Source organism: Parus major, chromosome 27, assembly GCF_001522545.3.
Source record: "Parus major isolate Abel chromosome 27, Parus_major1.1, whole genome shotgun sequence".
Lineage (NCBI taxonomy): Eukaryota > Metazoa > Chordata > Aves > Passeriformes > Paridae > Parus > Parus major.
In genome coordinates, this window is record NC_031796.1 from 4,243,945 (window position 1) to 4,263,943 (window position 19,999).

At 51.0% G+C, this 19,999-nt stretch overlaps 2 protein-coding genes across 9 annotated transcripts in view; both read left to right on the plus strand.

The window, feature by feature from the left end:
• TLK2 (tousled like kinase 2) overlaps positions 1 to 3,578 on the plus strand; it is a 42,347-nt gene extending 38,769 nt beyond the window's left edge. For 5 of the 7 annotated variants that reach the window (XM_015651313.3, XM_015651312.3, XM_033520034.1 and 2 more), the window contains 2 exons: positions 373 to 480; positions 943 to 3,578. In XM_015651313.3, coding sequence (XP_015506799.1) covers positions 373 to 480; positions 943 to 1,116 — 282 coding nt within the window. In that variant the 3' untranslated portion in view covers positions 1,117 to 3,578. The remainder of the gene's footprint in view (positions 1 to 372; positions 481 to 942) is intronic. The other 2 variants (XM_033520033.1, XM_015651314.3) reach the window with 1 other exon arrangement.
• A 6,507-nt stretch (positions 3,579 to 10,085) lies between these two features.
• The window catches only part of MRC2 (mannose receptor C type 2), a 29,917-nt gene continuing 20,003 nt past the window's right edge, over positions 10,086 to 19,999 (plus strand). The window contains exon 1 of one of the 2 annotated variants that reach the window (XM_015651418.3): positions 10,086 to 10,264. In XM_015651418.3, the coding sequence (XP_015506904.1) occupies positions 10,150 to 10,264 (115 nt within the window). In that variant the 5' untranslated portion in view covers positions 10,086 to 10,149. The remainder of the gene's footprint in view (positions 10,265 to 19,999) is intronic. The other variant, XM_015651417.3, reaches the window with a different exon arrangement.

The following is a 19,999-nucleotide window of genomic DNA, read 5'->3' on the forward strand; positions in this document are numbered from 1 at the left end:
TCCCTGGTAACCAAGTGTAGTGAAAGCTGGGGCTGACACACATGTGCTGCTCAGTGCTGTCAGTCAGACACATGGAACCAGCCCAGCAGATCTCTGCCAGCTCAGATGGATGACAAATGCTGTAACAGACACACAAAGACTGGAACCAGGTGGAGATCTCTACTGGCCAAGCCATACATGTTCCAGCTTGATCCCTTTTGTTCAGTTGAGTGTGGGAGAAATGCATCCTGGTCCTCTGGTATCCACAGCACCTTCCCAGCAGTTTCAGGCTGCTTGCCTGAAAAAATGCTGATGTCAGGAAATGATAAACAGTAGCAGTACAGGGTTTTTATGCCTGTCACCTTTAACAACTTTTTTTCTTTCTTTTGGTAGCCCTTCGGTCACAACCAGTCACAACAGGATATTTTGCAGGAGAACACAATCCTGAAAGCTACTGAGGTGCAGTTCCCTCCAAAGCCAGTAGTCACACCAGAAGCAAAGGTAAATCTGCTTGAGGGTCAGGAGCACAGGCAGTTCCAGCCTCTAAATTTCTATAAAAACCAGCAGGAATCCTGTGTTTAATGCTCACCTGTCATACTGTGATCAGTGGCTTTGCGTGTCCCATTTTTGGAGGTGTTCAAGGTCAGGCTGGATGGAACTCTGAGCAGCCTGGTCCTGTGAAAAGGTGGCCCTGTTCATGGCAGGGAGCTTGGAATGATACAGTTTTTAAAGTCCTTCCAACCCATTTCATGATAACTGCAGCTGTCAGGCTGAGCACTGAACACTGGGTGCCTCTGGCCATGCTTCTCCTGGTACAAAATGAGCTTTAGTGCAAGAGCTGGACTGTCTCTAGGGAAGGAATTTCAGCACTGCAGTTGTCACATTGGCCCTGCTCCCAGAGTCAAAAGCTTCCTGTTTCTGTCATAAAAAACTAATTATTGCTTTGGCTTTGGGGTGCTGCAGGCATTCATCAGGCGGTGTCTCGCCTATCGAAAGGAGGACCGGATAGATGTCCAGCAGCTGGCCTGTGACCCCTACTTGCTGCCTCACATCCGCAAATCTGTATCCACAAGCAGCCCAGCTGGAGCTGCAATTGCATCAACCTCTGGATCATCTAATAACAGCTCTTCAAACTGAGACAGAGTAATAGGCCAAAAACTGCTTGAGAAACCGGCAGAAAGACTTTCAGAAACACCTTTGAAACAGAGGAATCCATAAAGGTCTCAAGAAGCCTGTACCAGGTGCTTTTTTCTCTTGCTTTTTTTCCATCCATAGAGCATGACAACATCAACTCATCTAGAAAGCCTTCGGCATCTAGCCCAAGCCATGTGGATAGGAGATGGCTTGAGGTTTATCCAGTCAGTGACCACAAAAAGGGTGGCTGCTCTGAGCAAGGAGGAGAAACTCAAGAAAAAATACAAAAAGACATGGTTCCATGTACTGTGAACTTCTGAACATGCAGCCTTGGGGAATCCAGGACGCCGTGTGTGCTTCATATGAAGAATGTGGACTTTGGAAAAAAGACTGGGCTAGTCCAGTGTTGATATTTAAACATTGTTCTTTTTCTTTTAATAAAGTTTAGGTAACATCTCCTGAAAAGCTCGAAGCACCAAGGTTCAGCTGGGGATGGTATATGACTCTTTGCCCTTTGGAGGGGAAAAAAGTTGATCCTGCCTGTTCATGGCACTAGAGTTAGTGTTTTACCCCTAATTAATTTCAATTTTTTAAAAATAACAATTTTTTGGAAGAAAACAGTTTTCTGGTCTCAGTGAAACCCGTATTAGCAGGTTTGTGGCAGTGTCCATTCTGCAACTGGTGCAGCTTTCTGCTCCTTTGGAGTGGCTTATAAGGAATGATTCACCTTCTCAGGAGGGTAGTGAAGCCCTGGGAGAACAGGCCTGCATCACTCTGTCATCAGTGGGTCACAGCTCAGGCTGCCATAAGGTCTCAGCTGCTCTCAAAATAGTTGCATCTTTTTAATGTGCTGAAGTGCTGTTGTTTTTGCAGACCTAGCCCTTCATGCTCATACTGAGCTCTCCACACTTAAGAGCCTGATCTTGGCTGGCTGGGAGGCAGAGAGCAAACAGGGATTGGAGCACAGCTCAGGTGTCACAGATGTGATCTGTACCCACACAGCTCTCTACTGATCCGGTTCATGTTTAGAGCATTCCAAAGCTGAAGCCTTGTCTACTCCTCCCTGTTGGGTGACTTGGCAGCAGAGCTTCCTCTCTCTCCCTTAACACTTTGTAGACTTGCTGACTCATGAAACTTGCTGCCATCACTGCAGCCGATTTCAGATTGCAGGGAATGATACAATGTTCTTGAAAGGAGCAAACACCCTAATTACTTTCTCCCTCCTGCAATCTGCCTGGCAGAGTCTTGCACCTTCAGCTGGATCTGCCTGCTGTGAAATGGGCACCTCCCACTCCGCTTCCTTTTCCCTCCCACATTGAAGGAAAACTGAAAACACAATGCAGCAATTGAACATGTGGCAGCCAGGTTGGAGTGCTCCTAACATGTGGCAAGAGTTCTTAGACAGAAATATTTAAAGATGCAGTGTTGAGGTGCAGGGTTTGTCCTGGGGGGAGACGAGCACTGCACTACTGCAATTGAGGATGGTGGTTAAAAACCACCCTGTGCGTACTTCCCAGCCCAGTACCTGGACCACTGTGGGCTGGGGCATCCTTTGTGGAGCATCTCCAGCATTGTACCCACAGCTGTGGCAGCCTGTGGGCTGTTTGGGTGGCTCTGTTACCCTGTGGCATCTCCTGGCAAGTGCTGTTCTCCATCATGCACTTAGAACTGCCACTTGTCTGCCTTATTGTAAGCCATCATCTGCAAATACTGTGCTTAAACCTGATCAGGAACTTGTTAACTGAGAAATGGAGCAGTCTCTTGGAATTAAACAACAGGCCAGGGAAGTGAAGAACTCTGCTGCTTAGCTTTTTCCTACTATTTTTGTAGTGACTCCTGGGCTTTTAATTGGATTTACTCCCTTGCAGCTGCATTAAGGTGGTGTCTAAACTGCTGTAGTGTTTTAGACAAAGAACAGAAATACTGCATCTTCAAATCCTCAGCCGTTCTCTCTTAGCCCTTTCCATGCCTGCTGCTCTAAGCCAGAAGTTAATTGTCCAGCAAGCAGCTTCAATGTGTTTTTTCAGCCTCTGTCAGGAGACATCAGGGTTGGTGCTTCATCCCATTTGCCGAAACTGGTGATTTGATATCTGTCCAAATCGGGGAGAATTCTAAAAGGGTTTTTTCTATCCCGGTTCCATTGTTTCTTGGCCATCCAGTGTGTGCATCTGTGTGGGTGTGATTAGTTTTGTGTCAGAAGCATTTATTCCTGCTCTACAACACCCATCCACGGCCAGGGGACAGTGATGGCCTTTTGGAGCTGATAGTGTGGAAGAACCCTGGTAGAATTCTGGCTGCAACACTTCCCTTGTTAAGATGGGTTTCACTTCTAATAACAGACCCTATTGCCACACTGTTCATTTACTTAAAGTGTATGAAAAATTTGTAACTTAAACCAGGCCAGACGGTTTTGGCTCTACCCAACAGATGAGACATGGATATTAAAATAAGTTTTAAGAAACTGATGTGCTTGGCTTTTACTGGTTTTCTGCTCTTGGCAGTGGCATGAGCTCTCTTGCAATGGCTGCACAAAGATGACATAGGAGAGGATGAGGAAGGATGGAGGAAGGGTGCATTCCATAGCTCAGAGCAGTGTGATCTTTGCATCAGAGGGGGAATTGCTGAAATTATCGAGTAACTTAATTAATGGTGTTGATCGTGTCCTGGAACTTAAATTAGAAAGCTGAGGTGGGTTTGTCTCTCATTTCCTGTAGAATAGCAGCTGCCTTTAGAAGCCATATATGTTGAGGACATAAAAAATACCTTTCCTGTTGATGAAAAGCTGTGGGTCCCCATCTGTAGACCCCCCATCCACTCCCCAGCCCGTGGACACCCAAGTCTCCCCTCTCAGTCACCCACAATAACCACACTGAGCAGTGATGAAACTCAACTCCTTTAATTTCTTGGGGCTGGGCCTTGTCAGCTTTGCAAAAATAAATAACAGAAAATGAAAAAGGACATTGGAAGCTGAAGATGCTGAGTCTGTATCTCGAGTATGTATCTGGACCGAGGAGTGCTGAGGCCCTTGGCACATGTGGAGCCACTGTGCTGGACATCTCCGAGGAGTCAGGGCCATACCTGCCTTCAGAGCTGCTTCCTCAGGTGGACAGCCACCAGGCCCCAGGTTACTCAGCAAACCAGACCTGACCTGACCTTCACTGTGCCTGAAGTCAAACTCTGTGAGTGCAAGTGAAAACCAAACACAGAGAGCTTGGCTCCCTCCATGCTGCTGCAACTGATTGTTTTTCAGCCCCCTGTTCCAGTGCAGATGATGTGATGCAGATTTGGGCTAGGAGAGGTAGCAATGGTGCTTCAGTAGCATCAGCAGCATTGTCCTGCAGCAGGTAGACAGGTGCCCACACAGGCAGGGACATGTGTGAGGAACACACCTCGACACCTGCAGGATCAAGATGCACCAAGGGGCTGCCTCGCTGGAGGCCTTGCCTCCTACAATCGTGGTTGGGAGTCATGCTATAAATGAGCTTCCCTCTTCTAAATGAGCCAGTCCCAGTTTATTTTGTGACCTGGCAAACCCACAATGTGAGCTTTGCAACTGCTGCCAGCATCTGCCTGGGGTCTGCTGCTGGAGGATGTTGTTTTCTGTTGATTTCAGGCAGCCTTAACCTAAACCTTCCTACTCCCAACATGGAGAAAAGGAGACTTTGGAGAGTGTGGGAGCATAATTAGGCACAGCCCTGACTCCCACCCAGCCTGGACCTAACCTTAGCTACCACATGCTGATGAATCTTTGCACAGATTTTTCACAGCTGCACATGGCTCTGCCTGTGGTCTGTGCTTCTCCCAGGTCCCAGCACTGCCCTCAGGGCCAGCTGGGTGGCCCCCTGGCCATCACCCTGGGTGGGGGCAAAAGGCCAAACAAACACAGCACAGCTCTGCCTCCCTTCCCTACATTCACACCCAGTAGCAGTCTCTTGGCCACAAGGACACTATTGTCTATTCTGGGAGCGGGCCTGAGACACACTCCCATTCCATGCTTTAGCTGCATGAGGGTGTGACAGCCAGAAGTTGCTGGCATGTGCTGATGGTGAGGAGCTGCATGCTGCCACCAGCTCCATGTGCTCTTCCCTGCTCCTCTGTGCTCCCAGCCTGCATCTCCTGGGATGGGTTACTGTAGTCTTTCTTCTTCCACCTTCACCTGCAGATTGTGTTTTGCTCACTCTGTTGCTATTCATTTCCAAACACATTCACTGAAGGGAGGCTCAAGTGCTTCAAGCTGATTCAGAAAGCCTGAAAATAGAGGTTATCCACCTCTGCCCCACCAGTGTGGGATGAGCCTCACCAGCTCCCAGGCAGCCCTGGCCAGGAGCTGCTTTCCCATTCTCTGTTGCTTGGGCTGCAGGGATGGTGCAGAGCAGTGTCATGGTCCAAATGGAATTAAAGTACAAGGACGGAAATCAAAACGCAGGAATGAAGGTAAAAATGCAGGGATGTTTTGAGCAGCAACAGGGAGATTCAGCCTCATGTTCAGGCCAGATCTCCCATTCCCACCTGGGCTGCCTTGGGGAATGCCAGCAGCAAAGTTATAAGGTGATTGGCTCTGCTTTGCATTCAGGGGAAGAAAAAATCCAGAGCTCTGCTCAGCCCTGTCCTCTCCTGACTGAAGGCGCTGGCTGTGTGGGAGCCATGAGCACACACAGCCCTGTTGGCAACTGCCTTGCTCTTGGCTCAGCTCCACATCAGGATCAGCACTCCAAACCTGCTTTGTTCAGCATTGGCTCATCGCAGCTCCCGCTAATTCTGAAAATCCACACACTCGTGGCCCAAACCCAGGAGGCTGGCTGGGATTGATCCCAAAACCCCTCCAGGCTAAAGGAACTGGTGAGGGATGGAAGTGGAAGGGGACATGCCCATGGCTATGAGGTAAGGCAGTGGCAAAGGTGGAAATGAAGTGCTTGGGGCCAATTGGACCCTACTGGTCTTTATGGCAAGGGCCAGGGAACAGGGTGAGATCTCTGCTCTGTGATCTCATATCCACTTTCGGCAGGAGGAAGGTGCCATTCAGGGTGTGCTGTCCTCCACCATTCTCCAGCTGCTTTCCCTTCCCACTGCTCGCCAATTTGCTCTTGAGTCATGCAGAGAAAGTGTTTTTCTAAAAGGTAAATTTCTTGTAAATGGCTGGAATTCCCTCTCAGCCCCTCTCCAGAAGCCCTCCAGGGGAGGCCAGGCAGGAAGGAGTGGCAACAGGCTCAGAAGGCAGCACTCCTTGGGCAGCCCCCAGCCCTGTCTCGCCCCCGCAACGGAAGGCCAGGATATTGGCGCTGGCCCTCACAAGGCTGGAGAGCCCTGAAATTCCTCATGGCAGTTCCAAGCAAGCACATCTGGTTTTAATAAATTATTTGCAGCTTGAACTTGCTTGACTTTTCAGTGCTGCGGAAGACAGAGCAGCAAAGAGCTCTGAGAGCTGCCGTGTGCAGCACCCACAAAGGGACCCCCTTTGCAGTGCTGGGAGACTGCAAAGCTGGGAAGGAGGTTGCAGGGAATGGAGCCGACCAAGCACGTTTGCTGGAGGCAGGGAAAGGGCCCTTCATTTTGGCCAGGATCCCTCTACCCGCAACTGAGCGTTGAGCAGAGCTGACAACGTATTTCAGCTCCTGGGGGAGGAGCACGGGAAGCAAATGGGAGGTGCCTCCCTGACACCCCCTGCTTGGTGGAGCCTCAGCTACCAGCACCAAGACCACCCTCGCGGTGTTGAACCCTAATGAGAAAATAAAACCCTCATGGGTGATGCTCAATGGCAAACAACATGCCTGGGGCTGTGGAGGAGCTGAACCCCCACACAGTGTCCCCAGGCTTGTATCCTAAGGGAAGGGTGCAAATACAAACCTTGGGGATGAGTCCCTTGCTGTACCCCCATGGGGTTCCCCACCAAACCCCACATCCCAGCAAGAGTATACCAATCACCCTCGCTGCCTGCAGTGCAAAGCCTGAAGCTTGGAGAGGGAGCTGGACTGGCTGTTCCTGCCTGTCTCCAACAGAGAGAGCAACGTGGCCGTTCCCTCCTGCTGCTGTTGCTGCCAGCATGAGGGAGAAGGAGCCAGGAAGACACCAAGACGGCCTCTTCCCCAAGCAGTGACCTCAGTGCACAGTGCCTGCCAGGTGGGTGTTGATCTTGGTCAGACCAGTCCTATTTGGGGCCAAGGTAAGGCCGAGGCAGCGCTGAGCTCTTGGCAGAACCTGGCAGGTGCTGCTGGTCCCCAGCAAAGCAAAGCCCCTGACACCAGAGTCCCCCAACAGCTGCTGCCCACAGGTAGGGCTTTGCTCTCCTGGAACCCTCAGTCCTGCAGAGAGCCATGGGCTGGGGGGAATACTCTTGGAAGGGCACAACAGAGTAGGATATGCTCATACAGTAAATAGACCCTTAGAACCTGCCAGTCCTTAGAAGTGGCCAGACCCTTCCTTCAGAAAATCTGAAGGCTACAGATGCTGTCCACAGGTCCCCAAATAATTTCCTCTAATGCCTCTGGTGCAAGCAAACATCAAACATGTCCCATGACAACCCCAAACTTTGTAAGTCAAGGGGTGACTCACTGCCACTGAGCACCCCAGCTCCAAATATGGGGTTTCTCCCCCACCCCTATGGTTGGGTCCCACTCCATGTTGGTGACATATTTAGCAATCTGCTGAGCATCCTGACTGACCCGTTTTCTCCCAAGTGTTCCTGACCAGGTCAGACCTCCAGCCAAAGGTGGGCGAGTGGCTTGGATATATCTCCAGAAATCCTGCAAACCTTCTGCAGGACGACTTTCACTCTTGCTAATGCTGTTTCACCCCATCTCACTGCAGTCCCTCCACTGTGACCACTCCCTACATGGGATGTTGCTTTGGCCAAAACCCAGAATTTATTTTTCCAATTAAATGACAGATACAGAAGCTTCAACTGTGGGAATCAGCTACTGACGCTGAATATCCCATGTTCTGGGTAATCCTGGGATAAACCAGGGATAAGGAGCTCTCCTGAGATTGTGGCCAGAGGTGCAGTTGGCTGTCCCCTGCACAAAGCTATGTCCCCTTCTCCTTGTCTGGCAGCAACTCATTAAGGCCAGAGGGGTCAGACAGCCTGGAAATGTCCCAAAGGAAAAGTACATCTCCTCCTGATCCACTCTGTCGAGTAGCAACTCAACTGGTACTAAACCAGATTAGGATGAGAGTAGGTAAGGACTTATTGGCTTGTGTTGAAGAAATTAATTAAGAAGTCCTATTTATCTGCTAATCACATGCAGCATAGGGGCCCCCAAAACACCTCCAAAACCTGGTGAACCAGGCCAGGAAGTGGCAATGCTCCATGGGATCCAAAGCCTTTTGACTCTGCTATGTTCCTTCTTTTGGATGGGTTCAACTTCCTTGAAAGGGATGTCAGGTTTGTCTGGGATGGGTGGAGGGTCCCATTCACAGGACTTCACAGCCCCATCATGTCCAGCCACTGGTGTCCCAGTGGGTGACATCCCCCTGGAGTTCCAAGTCTCCAAGTTTTCAGAATAGGAACAAGGATCTGGATGATTCCTTCCTCTGCTCTGGGCTTGTTTCATGTAGCAGCCATGGCCTTTCTCTCAGTGCTGCTGCAATTAAAAAATAATTCCTGCTTTAAAAAAACCAACAGACCAGATGCTGATGTGCTTAATTAGCCCCACCAGAGGGTTTGCATCCCCAAAGTCCATCCTGGCACCAGCCTGAAGGTCCTTCTTGCCTCACTGGGAAACAATGGATTCCTTTATTTTCTGAAGAACAGCCAAACTGTGGCTGGCTCACACCTGTTCCTCAACCCCTCAGGTTTTTGTGCCATTTTGGGGCCAGATCCTGCTCCCTGCTCAAGGGAGCTCTGCCATCAGCTTGGTCTCATCATCACCCTATAATTTGTATGGCAGAGTCTTTGTGTCAAGGACTGACTGACTTTGAACTGCTCAAATCCCAGAAGAGCTTGATGAGGTGAGGCTTCCAGACCCTCAGGGATGCTCCCACAAGAATGGGCACTATGAGCATCACCCAAATGCACCAAATGGATATAGAAAGCCAGGAATATGCAAACTTCCAGTGTTTTCCATGTATACTGCCTTCTTTGGATGGCTTTTGGGTCCATAGGCAGTCCTGCTGGAGTGGAGGTGTGAAAATAAAGATTGAAAAGTTCTTTAGAAGTTTTTAAAAGCCTTTTGTGTTCAGATCCTGGATGTGGGATATACCTACGCTGGATATTGTGGATGTTCTTTGTCCCATGCTCTCGGCAGAGCACCAGAGCTGCACCAGCACCCCACGGCTGGAGGGACTGGGCTTGTAACGGAAGGTGCAGTGAGCTGTGTCCAACTTCAGCATCCACAGTCGGACTGGGAGTTGCCCAGCTCCGTGCCACAGGGGTCGACAGAGAAGAATCCAGCTGGGCTGGCTGTGCTTGGGATGAGGTAACTTTGCCGGGCACCCAGAGGTGCAGCAAGCAACGATGTGTGGTGGGAGCTCACGGCAGCCACTGGCTGCTCTCCCCGACGAGGTGGGATCCCAGGCTGAGGACCCGCAGCGAGACCCGACGCGGGACTGGCGGCACCGCGGGCATCACCCCCACACCCTCCGGCCCGTACCGGGGCATCGCGACCACCCGTGGTGTGGAGAGGACTGCGTGGGGTACTCTGCTGGGGGAGCCAGCCATCTCCGGACGTCTGCAGGGATGCCCTGGCCAGGCTGGGCTTCACTTCTGCCACTCCCCCGCTTCACCCCCGGACCCCCCGCCCCAGCGATGCGCTGCAGCGGGCGGAGCCCCCCCAGGCTCGGGCCGCGCCCCGCTCTCTCGCCGCCGCTGGGCCGGGCCCCTATCTGCTGACGCAGTGTCTGAACCCGGCGCGCACGCTTCGAGTTTTTTCTTATTTTGTAACATTTTTTTCCCCCCTTCTTTCCCTCCCTCTCCCGCTCGCGTCCCTCCTCCTCCTCCTCCTCCTCCCCCTTCTCTCGCCCCCCTCCCCCCACCCCGGCCCGGCCCGGCAGGAGCGGCAGGAGGGGCCCGAGCGGAGCGGAGCGGAGCGGGCAGCGCCGGGGATGGGACGCGGCTCAGCGGGACCGCGGCTCGTCTGCTCCCCCCTGTGCCCCCCCCTCCGCGGCCCCCTGTGCTGCCTCCTCGGGCTCCAGCTGGTGCTCGGCGCTGCGCGCCCAGGTGGGACCGCGCTTTCCCTCCCTCCACTTTTCCGAGTTTTCTTGCCGGAGGGAGAAGGGGGGGCGAGGAGCCAAACCACATCGAGGAGCCAAACCAGGGCTGGGGGACCCCCCTAGCCAGGCTTCCCGGGGAGGGGGCGGCGGGACCCCGGCTGGGGCGCGCAGGGCGGGGGGAGGCCGGCTCGCTCTAACGCGGATTACATCGCTGTGGCTTATTTCCTCGCGGAATGTTTTATTTGCTTTTACTACGGTTTGTTTTGCTCCCTCCCTCTCGGGTCGTGGTGCCTTGTAAAGCATTTTGTTTTCTCCGGTTTGGTCGCGCCGTGTTTTCTTCCCGTTCCGCCGCGTTTTCACTCCCTTTTATCACTCAACTCACCGCGCCAAGTGGCCACGCAGCGCCGGCCGAGGCCGGCGGAAACGCTTCCCCAGCCGCGGAGGGGGGGCCAGGGCCGGGGGGGCGGCCGCCGGCCCTCTGCGCTCCGCAGCCCCGCTCCGGCCCTTTGTCTCTCCGGGGAGGGCAGTTCGCGGAGCGAGAGGTCGGGAAGGGGCCGAAGGGGTTTGTTGGAACTTGCCGCCCTCTCCCATCTTGACCCCCTCCACACTCCCGACGTGTTAATCTTATGAAAAAGTGTCCCCTGGGATCGGGGCCCGAGTGGGTATTTGCAAACTTTTTTTTCCTAGTAACTCACAATGAAGTCAACGGGTTGTATTTTATCTTTTTTTAACCTTCCATGAGCCGGACACTGGAGGCTCCTCTGCACGGCCCCTGAAATTGCCGTTTGAGACCCTTTTTATCCCAGGATAGTCTATCTTAGAACTAAGGAACTGCTTTTGGGGCGTCTTTGAATTATTTTGGCCGTATTGATGAAACCGTGAACTTTCAAAAAAAAGAAAAATTGGCTACTTTTTTAATTGCCTGAAAATAAGAACTGCAAGCCCTTGGCCTATGTTATCAGAGAACATTTAGCAAATCCAAAGCAGATTTGGAAGTGGCAGCATAGGAACACACTGATCCCCAGCCCCAACCTCCCCCTATCCCTTTGCTTTCCCCTCTCCCCCACTGTCTCCAGTTTGACAGTGCCTGGGGCTGAGCTGCCTTGCTTAAGGGGCAGACATGGGGTCATGGACATGATGACTGTGGACAGCAATCCCATGGCAAGCAAGGGCTCAGTTCTAGGATCAGAGGAAAAACTGCTTCGCTGTGAGATGGAGAAAGTAGGAAGCAATGAGAAAGGAGACCGCTGTACGCTGGAGCATTTGGAAGAGCGGTCAGGGTTTGCTGCTGTTGGTAGAAGTCTCAGCTGGACTTTCCACAGATGAATTCCTGTTAGATCTCCCCATAATTTACTTGAGGGCCATGAATTCCTCCTTCTGTGGGCTTTAAGGAGGTTATTTAATTTCAGCAAGGTTTTGCTACCTTTACAGGATGATTCTGGCTGTTTCATCCCAAAAAATGTCAGTGAGATCCAGGTCTGGTGATTCAGAGGACAGAGGCACCTCTGTCCCAGCTGTGGGGCGGGAGCGTGGTGGTAGCCCAACCCCATGCTGGGCATGGGTGAGGAACAAGGCAGCTTTCAGCAGCCGCCAGCCCGCAGGGCCGTGTCACTTGTGCCTTGCTGGTGCTGCCTCAGCTCTTTCTCCTCCCCATCTCCACTTCAGCTGCTCCTGCCCTGCATCAGTCGTGGTTTGGACCCATGGATGAAGGGGGGCAGGGGATGGTGCCAATGGAGGTGCCACATCTAAGATCACCCAGCACCAGGCTCGTTTGCAGCTCAGAGAGGATCCTCACTGGGAGTTTGGGATCAGGATGGAGTAGTCCCCAGAGTTCCTTGTTTCCAAGGACACTTTCAGTGGGGGCCAGCCCAGCAGACAAGCATTGATTCCCCTGGGGAACTCTTGCTTGAATGAGAGGAAACCCTCACCTCTGGGAAAGACAGAAAGTGGAGCAGAGCTCTTGGCAGGAGGTCTGGGGCTCCTTGCTGGGATATCTCCTCCAGCTGACCCATCTGTGCAGCATTATGTGGTCACATATGCCTTTCCAGGGAAATTGAGGCAGCAGCTCCCATCCTGCCATGGCTGCAGGCAGGACAAAGTCCTTGTCTCAACGATAGGACTTGGTGCTGGATCAACTTCCCATCTATCCACTGCTCAGTGTAGGTCCTGCCATGTCAGCTGTGCGGCAAGAGAGAACACAAAAGGGACCTGGAAAGAATTTATAGCCTGCAGAGCAAACAGAGCAGCCTCTGCATTAATTTCTTCCCCCCCACCCCCATTTTCCCCTTCCTAATGGAAATAGTTTGTTGCGTGTCATGTATCTCAATCTTCTGTGGAGTGTTTGGGAGCAGGAAAAAGGGTCAGAGGTGTTAGCTTTGCTGCTAAGCCTGGCGGGGCACAAGGGACAGTGGAGACCTCACCTCCCCACTATCTCTGCAGCCACAGCAGCCACCGAGGTATGGCAGCAGGGCTGGGGATGGTGCTTTTGCAAGAATGACAAGAGTGAAAAGAGATTTAATTTAACCTTCCATGCAAAACTGTCCCCTTCCCCTAAAGCCACCCAGCTGGTGTGGGGACCCCAGGAGGTTTCCCATAGAAAGGTGCTCCTTGCCAGTATGTCCAAAGGCGTTTTCAGGCATGAGGTCTTGGTGGTGGTTAAAGCCATGTTGCAAATTTTTCTCTCTGGCTTAATTTTCTCTCTGGATGGATTTTGCACCTTTCCCTGCAGGCAGAGGCACTCTCCTTAAGTATTACTTCCTTAAGTATTTTCCAAATAAACATTTTGCCCCAAATCAAAGCAACTGTGCGCTGAGGGTGTTATCATCCCTCTGTACTAAGTAATTTTTTCCAGATGATAAATCCATCAGAAGGGGCTCTGGTCTCATTGCCTCGGTGGGCACTTGGAGCAGGGAAGGGAAGGATTTAGTCCAGCTCTGCCAGAGGTCCCAGTGTTAGCCACTGGATCATCATGCCCTGCTCAGCTCTATGAATGCAGCTGGATGTCGGGTGGGAGTGAGAGTGGTGGCAGCCTTCCTACCCACTTCAGCCCATCCTAAGCCAGTATTTCCTGAAGGATTGTTTAAGCAATTTGTAAAATTTGGTTCTTCACATGCAGTGAGGAGCAGGATTTTAATTAATCTGAACTGTGCACAGCTCGCAGAGCATCGACATTTTTCTCATTCCTAAGATTGCTTGGAGCCCAAAAGAGACCCATACAGATGCTCTTGTTCTTAAAGAACCCATCTGTAATTTCTTAAGGATTAGAAAATTATTAGTGTGTTGACTTGCAAATTCTTGGGAGCACTCTTTAGTCTGGGAGCAAAGGTTTAGCTGTTAGAGGAGGCACAGGGTATTTTCCAATATCATCTTCATCCCACTGCTTAGGACTGCACTGCACCTCATGCTGTCACAATAGGGACACATATAGGATTTTCCATGTGAAACAGCCTTGTTTGCAGGATGGTGCAGAGGTGAAATGGACAGATTGAGCTTTTCCCATTTGTTCACCTGAATCCAGACACAGCAATTTCAGGCTCTGTAGTAATGGCCCCATTACCCCAGTAATGCCTGGTCTAAGAGCGATGGGCATGAGGCAGGTGAAGGGCACCTGGTAGGAAGCTTCATGGTAAATATAATTTTAATTTAAAAATGTATATATATATATATGTGGGACACCAAAGGCTGTCCCTGGTAGTGTGAATGTTCTTGGGTTTGGTGAATGGGGGGGGGGGGGGGGCGGTCCTGTTTCAGAGACAGTGATACCACTGCTCAGGGAAATAACATTAGGACTGGTACTGGAGAAACAAAGAAGGAGAAATCTATGGATCTTTCATAATTTTGAGTTTCTTTAGTAGTTTTGAAAAATTTGGTAGGTCTTCAGCCAACTTTGCTGGAAGCACCTTGTCTACAAGGACATGTCAGGTCACATCACACCACTGGCCAGTTTGCTGGCCAGGGGGTCTGGGGTGCTGGTGGGTGGGGGAATGGGGACAGTCAGAGGATCTGGGGCTAAAATAGTGCTCAGGGATGAGTATTTGAACACTGTGTCTTGGAAGAGAGCCTTTGCCTCTCCCACTGTGCTCTTGGTGGGTCCATTGCACTCCTCCATCGCAGCTGGAGCCCATTCAGTGGTGTCGTGGTTTTAAAGCAGTAACTAAAAAAAATTACTTATTTCTTGCTATGAGATATGGATTAGAACAAGAGCAAAACAGACTTAAAACTTGCAAAACAGGCTTAAAACTTAAAAGGAATAAAGAAAGTTTATTAACAAGACTACAAGAACAAAAAACACCAGAATAAACTTCCAGAAAACCCTTTTATCTCTCACTACTTAACCATTCTCTTGTACACGTGACTACATAGAGACAAAAACTTTGGAACTTTGGTGTTTAAAACAGACGCAATTCCTGCTACAGTCTTTTCATCAGTCTTTGTAGAGAAACAGAAGTCTCTTTCTGCTAATCTATGGAGTTTCTCACAAGAAAACTATTTCTGTTATAGCTTTCTATTTTTCTGATGCCAGCTGCCCGGAAATCTTGTCATCAGAATTCACTCCTCCCATTTCACATCACTCTGAGGTGTGTATGGGTCATGAGTCTAGGGATGTAATTTTAAGGATGAGTTATTCAAAGGCAAAAGTCCTCTTCATCTGTCTCTGTGAGCTTCTCTGGAAAACAGAAGTTTTCTCTTTGCCCCCCAAGGCTTCAAATCTTCGCTTCACTCTGTTCCAGCAGTTCACTGTATCATAATTACTCTACTTTTTACTCAAAATCCACACTTTGAACACTCCATTCCTCCCAATATACTTTGTCATGAATTAAAGGAGTTTTTTCAGGACACTATTGTCCATCTCCATAGCTTTAACAAAAAAATATTTCAGCTTATAAAGCATCTCCTTATTCTCTACCTTTTCTGAAGCTTAATTATTTTCTTTACTGTCTCTGATAGTTTATAAAGTCTCTTTACATGTTGTTTACTCTCTCCTTCTCTCTCTGGGTAAAAGGATTAATCTGCAAGTCTCATCTGGGCTCCTTCTCTCTCTGGGTAAAAGGATTAATCTGCAAGTCTCATCTGGGTAATGAAAAGGTTAAAATCTTGCCCAGGCTTTGTAGCTGGTTCTGTGATCTGTGCCGGAGCAGCGGCTGGAGCTGTCTGCGATGGAAGATTCTTCATGGCTGCTCTGGAGAGTGTGGTCAGTGTCTCAGCCCGCCGCAGCTCAAGAGCTTTTTTCTTTCTTTCCTGGGCAGTCTGTGGTGAATTCAGTCCCAGCAAAACCTGCAGCCGAGCCAGGGAGCGGCCTGGCCCGGCCAGAGCCCGGGGCAAGCCCCGCAGGCCCCATCTCCCGGCCGGGAGCCGCGGCAGGCCCAGCCCAGCCCCTGCCAGGCTGGGCAGGGGACGGGAAGCCAGCTAAAGCTCAGCTACCTTTCACAGCCAGGAAACCAAGAGACAAAGAAATTCCCAGCCTTAGGGCTTAAGGTGGTGTTCACAGGTTGATCTCACTTTTCAATGGTCAAAATTGCTGTCAGTTCTTAGAAATGACAGATAATTGGTCAGGAGAAAAGACTCCCATCAGTCACCAGCAGTTTCAACTTCCTTAGCTCTCAAAACTATCCTAAAGGTAAAGTCACCCCATGACAAGTGGGGGTGCTGCCTTCATTTCTCTGCATTCCTGGGGAGTCAGAGCCTCTGGATGAGTGCAGCTGCTGCAGGGCTGGAGCCTGGGCCAAGTCTAGGGAGAAATTGGGGAAAATTTCCATTTTTCTATGCTTTGCTCTGTACCCAGAGGGCAAATTCTGGGGCTCTTGTATCCCTTGTGGCCACTGCTGTGGTGAGTCCCTTGGGCTGCCCAGGGACAAGCATCCCTTCTGGAATGCATTCATTTGTCTGTGTCCCAGGCAGGATTCTGGGAGAATGGGCTTCTTAATGTCTGCAGAGAGGCTGAAGTGAAGTATGTGGCCCCCTTCCAAAACCTTTATGAGACAGCAGGAGTGAGCAGGGTGGTAGGGAGCCATCATCGTCGCAGCCAAGTAAGGAGCTCATCTCATACAGCCCCCACCATATAAACAGCAGCTTCTCTCTGGCTGCTGGGGCAGCCAAGAGGAGTGTCTCAGCTCCAAGTGTACATCCTGCTGCTCCACATCCCAAACCAGACTATCAGAAGCTTCACTTTCTTCTTTGTAGCAAGAGGTCCTTAACTCCCTGAGGTCTGTTTATAAAAAACAAAACAACCATCCCCTTTTATTCTGGAGCGTGGCTTGGAGCACCCAGAGCTGCTTCTGGCAAGTCTGGCCCCAGCTGAGCCTCAGGGTTGTGTTGTGCTGGATGAGTATGTGGGATGTTGGGCATCATTGCTAATTTGCTACAGATCTCTAATTTAGGAGCATCAGGGGTGGGGGTTGTGTCTGCTCTCAGCTCTGCAGCAGACCGCGTCAGTGCAGCAGACCCAGACGTGCCCTGGGGCTGCCAGTATGGTTGCATTTCCTTCCCTTTTATTTTTTTTTTTAGTCTGAAGTTCTTCTCTAAGGAGCTGCATGGAGTTGCTAATGCCAAAACCAGCTGGGGGGGAGGTAGAGCCATGACCTCCTTCCTGCAGGCTGGGAATGCTCTTGTGTTGTGTGATCACTGGCAGCAGGGATGCTCTAGCTCTGCTTTTGGGAGCTCCCATGGACACAGCTGATGCTTTTATCACTGTTTCCCACTTCCAGCCCACAGAAGGATGCACAGGCTCCTTTGGGGTAAAAATTGGTGCTCTTCATGGCAATGGCAATGCTTTTTGCTCTTCTCCACACCAAGACTGTAAGGATGGCATCAGCCATGCCTGGGCTGACTGCTGGAGCTGGGCTTTTATGGGAACTTCTCTCCAGGAAGGGGATTTTCCTCCAGAGGAATAATTTGACCAGTAATATGAAATTCAAGGTGGAGTTGGGGCTTTTCTGTGACCCTGCTGCATCCTTTAGCAGAGCTGGCTGGGCTTGGTCAGGATGGCAGTCCTGGGGTCCTGCCCTCCCAAATATCACTGGAAGGTGAGTGGTCAGGCTGGTCTCTCCTCCTTTTAGAAGTTCTCTCTCCTCCTCAGGGCCATGCAGCCTGAGCCCAGTTGAGGCTTTGTCAGATGAAACTTTCCTGTGTTCCATGAGCAACAATTTTTGGTTCTTTGTGGAGTCCCAAAATGGCTTGGGTTGAAAGGGTCCTTAAAGACCATCTCCTTCCACCCCCTGCCATGGGCAGGGACACCTTCCACTATCCCAGGCTGCTTCAAGCCCCATCCAACCTGGCCTTGGACATTCCCAGGACAGCCTCAGCTTTTCTGGGCAACCTGTGCCAGAGGCACTCCACCCTCACAGGGAAGAATTTCTTCCCAGTATGCCATCTAACCCTGCCCTCCTCCAGCCTAAAGCCACTGTTCTGTCACTCCAGGCCCTTGTCCAAAGTCCCTGTCCAGCTCCCTTGAGCCCCTTTAGGCACTGGAAAGGACACTAAGGTCTCACTGGAGACTTCTGCAGGCTGAACATCCCCAGCTCTCCCAGCCTGTCTGCATTTTTTTTGGTCATCTTTTTCTATGTTTTTTTTTTTTTTTTTAATTTCAGGGGGATTTTTCTTCTCTGTTGCTCATCTTTCCCTCATACTTGGTGCCTCCCCACCCTGTTTATCGTGAGTGAATTCCCATTTCCTGTAATTTTTCACCCACTGGTGTCGTGTGGGTTTCAGAGCTACTGCTCACCCTTGGGCTGCAAAGATAGGCTGAAAAGATGGTGGTTTGGAGTAGGTGGCTTGGAACTGCTGTGCCCTGTTTGCTGGCAGGTGAGACACATTATATGAGGAGATTCAGGCTGAAACAGGGATTCCTTTCTGCACCGTGCGAGTGAAAGGTGGGTTTCTTGCTGCAAGACATTACAGGTAAAACTTTTTTCTGGGCTCACAAACCCAAATGAAAACATTAGCAGGAGGCTGCAGCCCCTGAGGGAGCTCATGAGTCTTGGAGCTCCAATGGAGCCCCTGTTTGCTGGCATGGCTGGGGCACCTTGTGGGCTTAAAGGCTTTGCTGCCTTTACCAGATGGTTTGGAGCAAACCATATCCATAGTGTACCTGCAGCACAGGAACCTCCAAGAGGGATCATCCCTGTGGCTCCAGGGGTGCTCACCCTCCTGCACAAGCAACTTGGAGCTGTGTTTTTTGAGACATCCCACATAAAGGGAAACCTTGAGTGAGAACAAGGGCAAGGGAGCACTTTCGCTAGGGCAACTGCAGGACAGGGCTGAGTTCCAGAGGTTTGCGAGGGGCTCTGGCATCACATGGTGCCATAATCACCCTCACAGAGGAGCTAAGGAGGTGGCAGGGGCTAAGGGCTGGCAGGGATCTGGTAACAGAGCCTCAGTGCTGACATGCTGGGGACGGCATTTGCTTTCAGCCATTGGCATTTCCAGCAGAGCCCTGGAGTTGCCCCAGTCCAGGATAACTTTGACTGGGGTCCAGCTGTAGCTTCAGTCCTTTCTTGAATTTGCTTCCTGCATTTGTTGCTGGTGATGGGAGGGTGACAAATGCAATGGAGAAGGGATGCTCTGGGTGTCTGTTGTGGGTGGCTGAGCTGAAATGTGCTTGGGAAGGGGAGGTGCGAAGGATGCCCATCCATGTTGTGCTCCAGGGCTTTCTCTGTCTACTGTCCCTGTGGCCTCTCTCATCCGGTGCTGCCCACAGTCCCCAGAATTGCTGGTTGTGAAGCTTTCCATATTTGCTTGGGGGTGGTAAAGCTGTTGTGGGAAGGGTTGAGTTGAGTTCCTTCAGTTCAGGCTTTCTGCTGGCCAAGAACTTGCTTTTTTTGATTAAGAAAAAGAGCCTGGAGCCAGCACAGGGTGTAAAAGCTCCCTTGAGCTCAAAAGCTCAAGCCTCAAAAGATGGCAACTTCTCCATCCCTGCAGTGTTCAATCACCAGTGCCAAGGCAAATTTCTCCCACGCTACTTGGGCATGAGCAGCCCAGTATTTCCCAAGTGGGAGAGGAGAGTGTTTCTGCTGGCAGAGACAGTGTCCTGCTTTCAGTCCTAGCTCCCTCCGTGCCCACCATCACACCACCTTGTACCACCAGCTACTTTCTGTGATCCCACCAGTTGGCTGAAGGCAGCATCCCAGTGGCTGCATGGCTGGGACAAGACACAATCCTTGATGGAAGTATATGGGATTTTGCTTTGCTTTCACAAGTCCTCCACAGAGGAGGAGCAGGACCAGGATGTGTTGGGCTAGAGCTGACCCTGCTCAAAAGTGGGAGGACGCAGGAGGGAGAAACAGAGCATGCTAATCCCAGCCCTGGTTTAATTTTGATGATTCCAAAGAATCCAGAGCAGAGCATCCAGCAGGATTGAGTTTTCCAGTGCTCTTTGTCCTGTGCCAGAGGACAGCTCCTCTTTGGGTGGGTGGGTTTCCATAACTGGGGGTGATTGGAAAGCTCTGCCTGTGTGATTTCAGGTCCATAGGTGGGTACCAAAACCTGAGGAACATCTCTGAAAGGAGTCAGCCATAGCTGTGCTATGGCTACTGAGGGCAATGCAAGAGAGCGGGCCCTGGAAAGGATGGGGAATTTCCAGTCCCTCTGGGATACTCCTCTAGAGCAGCCTCCTGCGAGGATTGGGTTTACTCTGTGGAATACCAGCTTGGGAAAAGGGATTCATTGATCCAAACTTGTTTCCTTCCTCCCAACTCCACATCTGTCCTGGGGTCAGGAATACTGAACGCTCCTTTCAGTGCCCAGG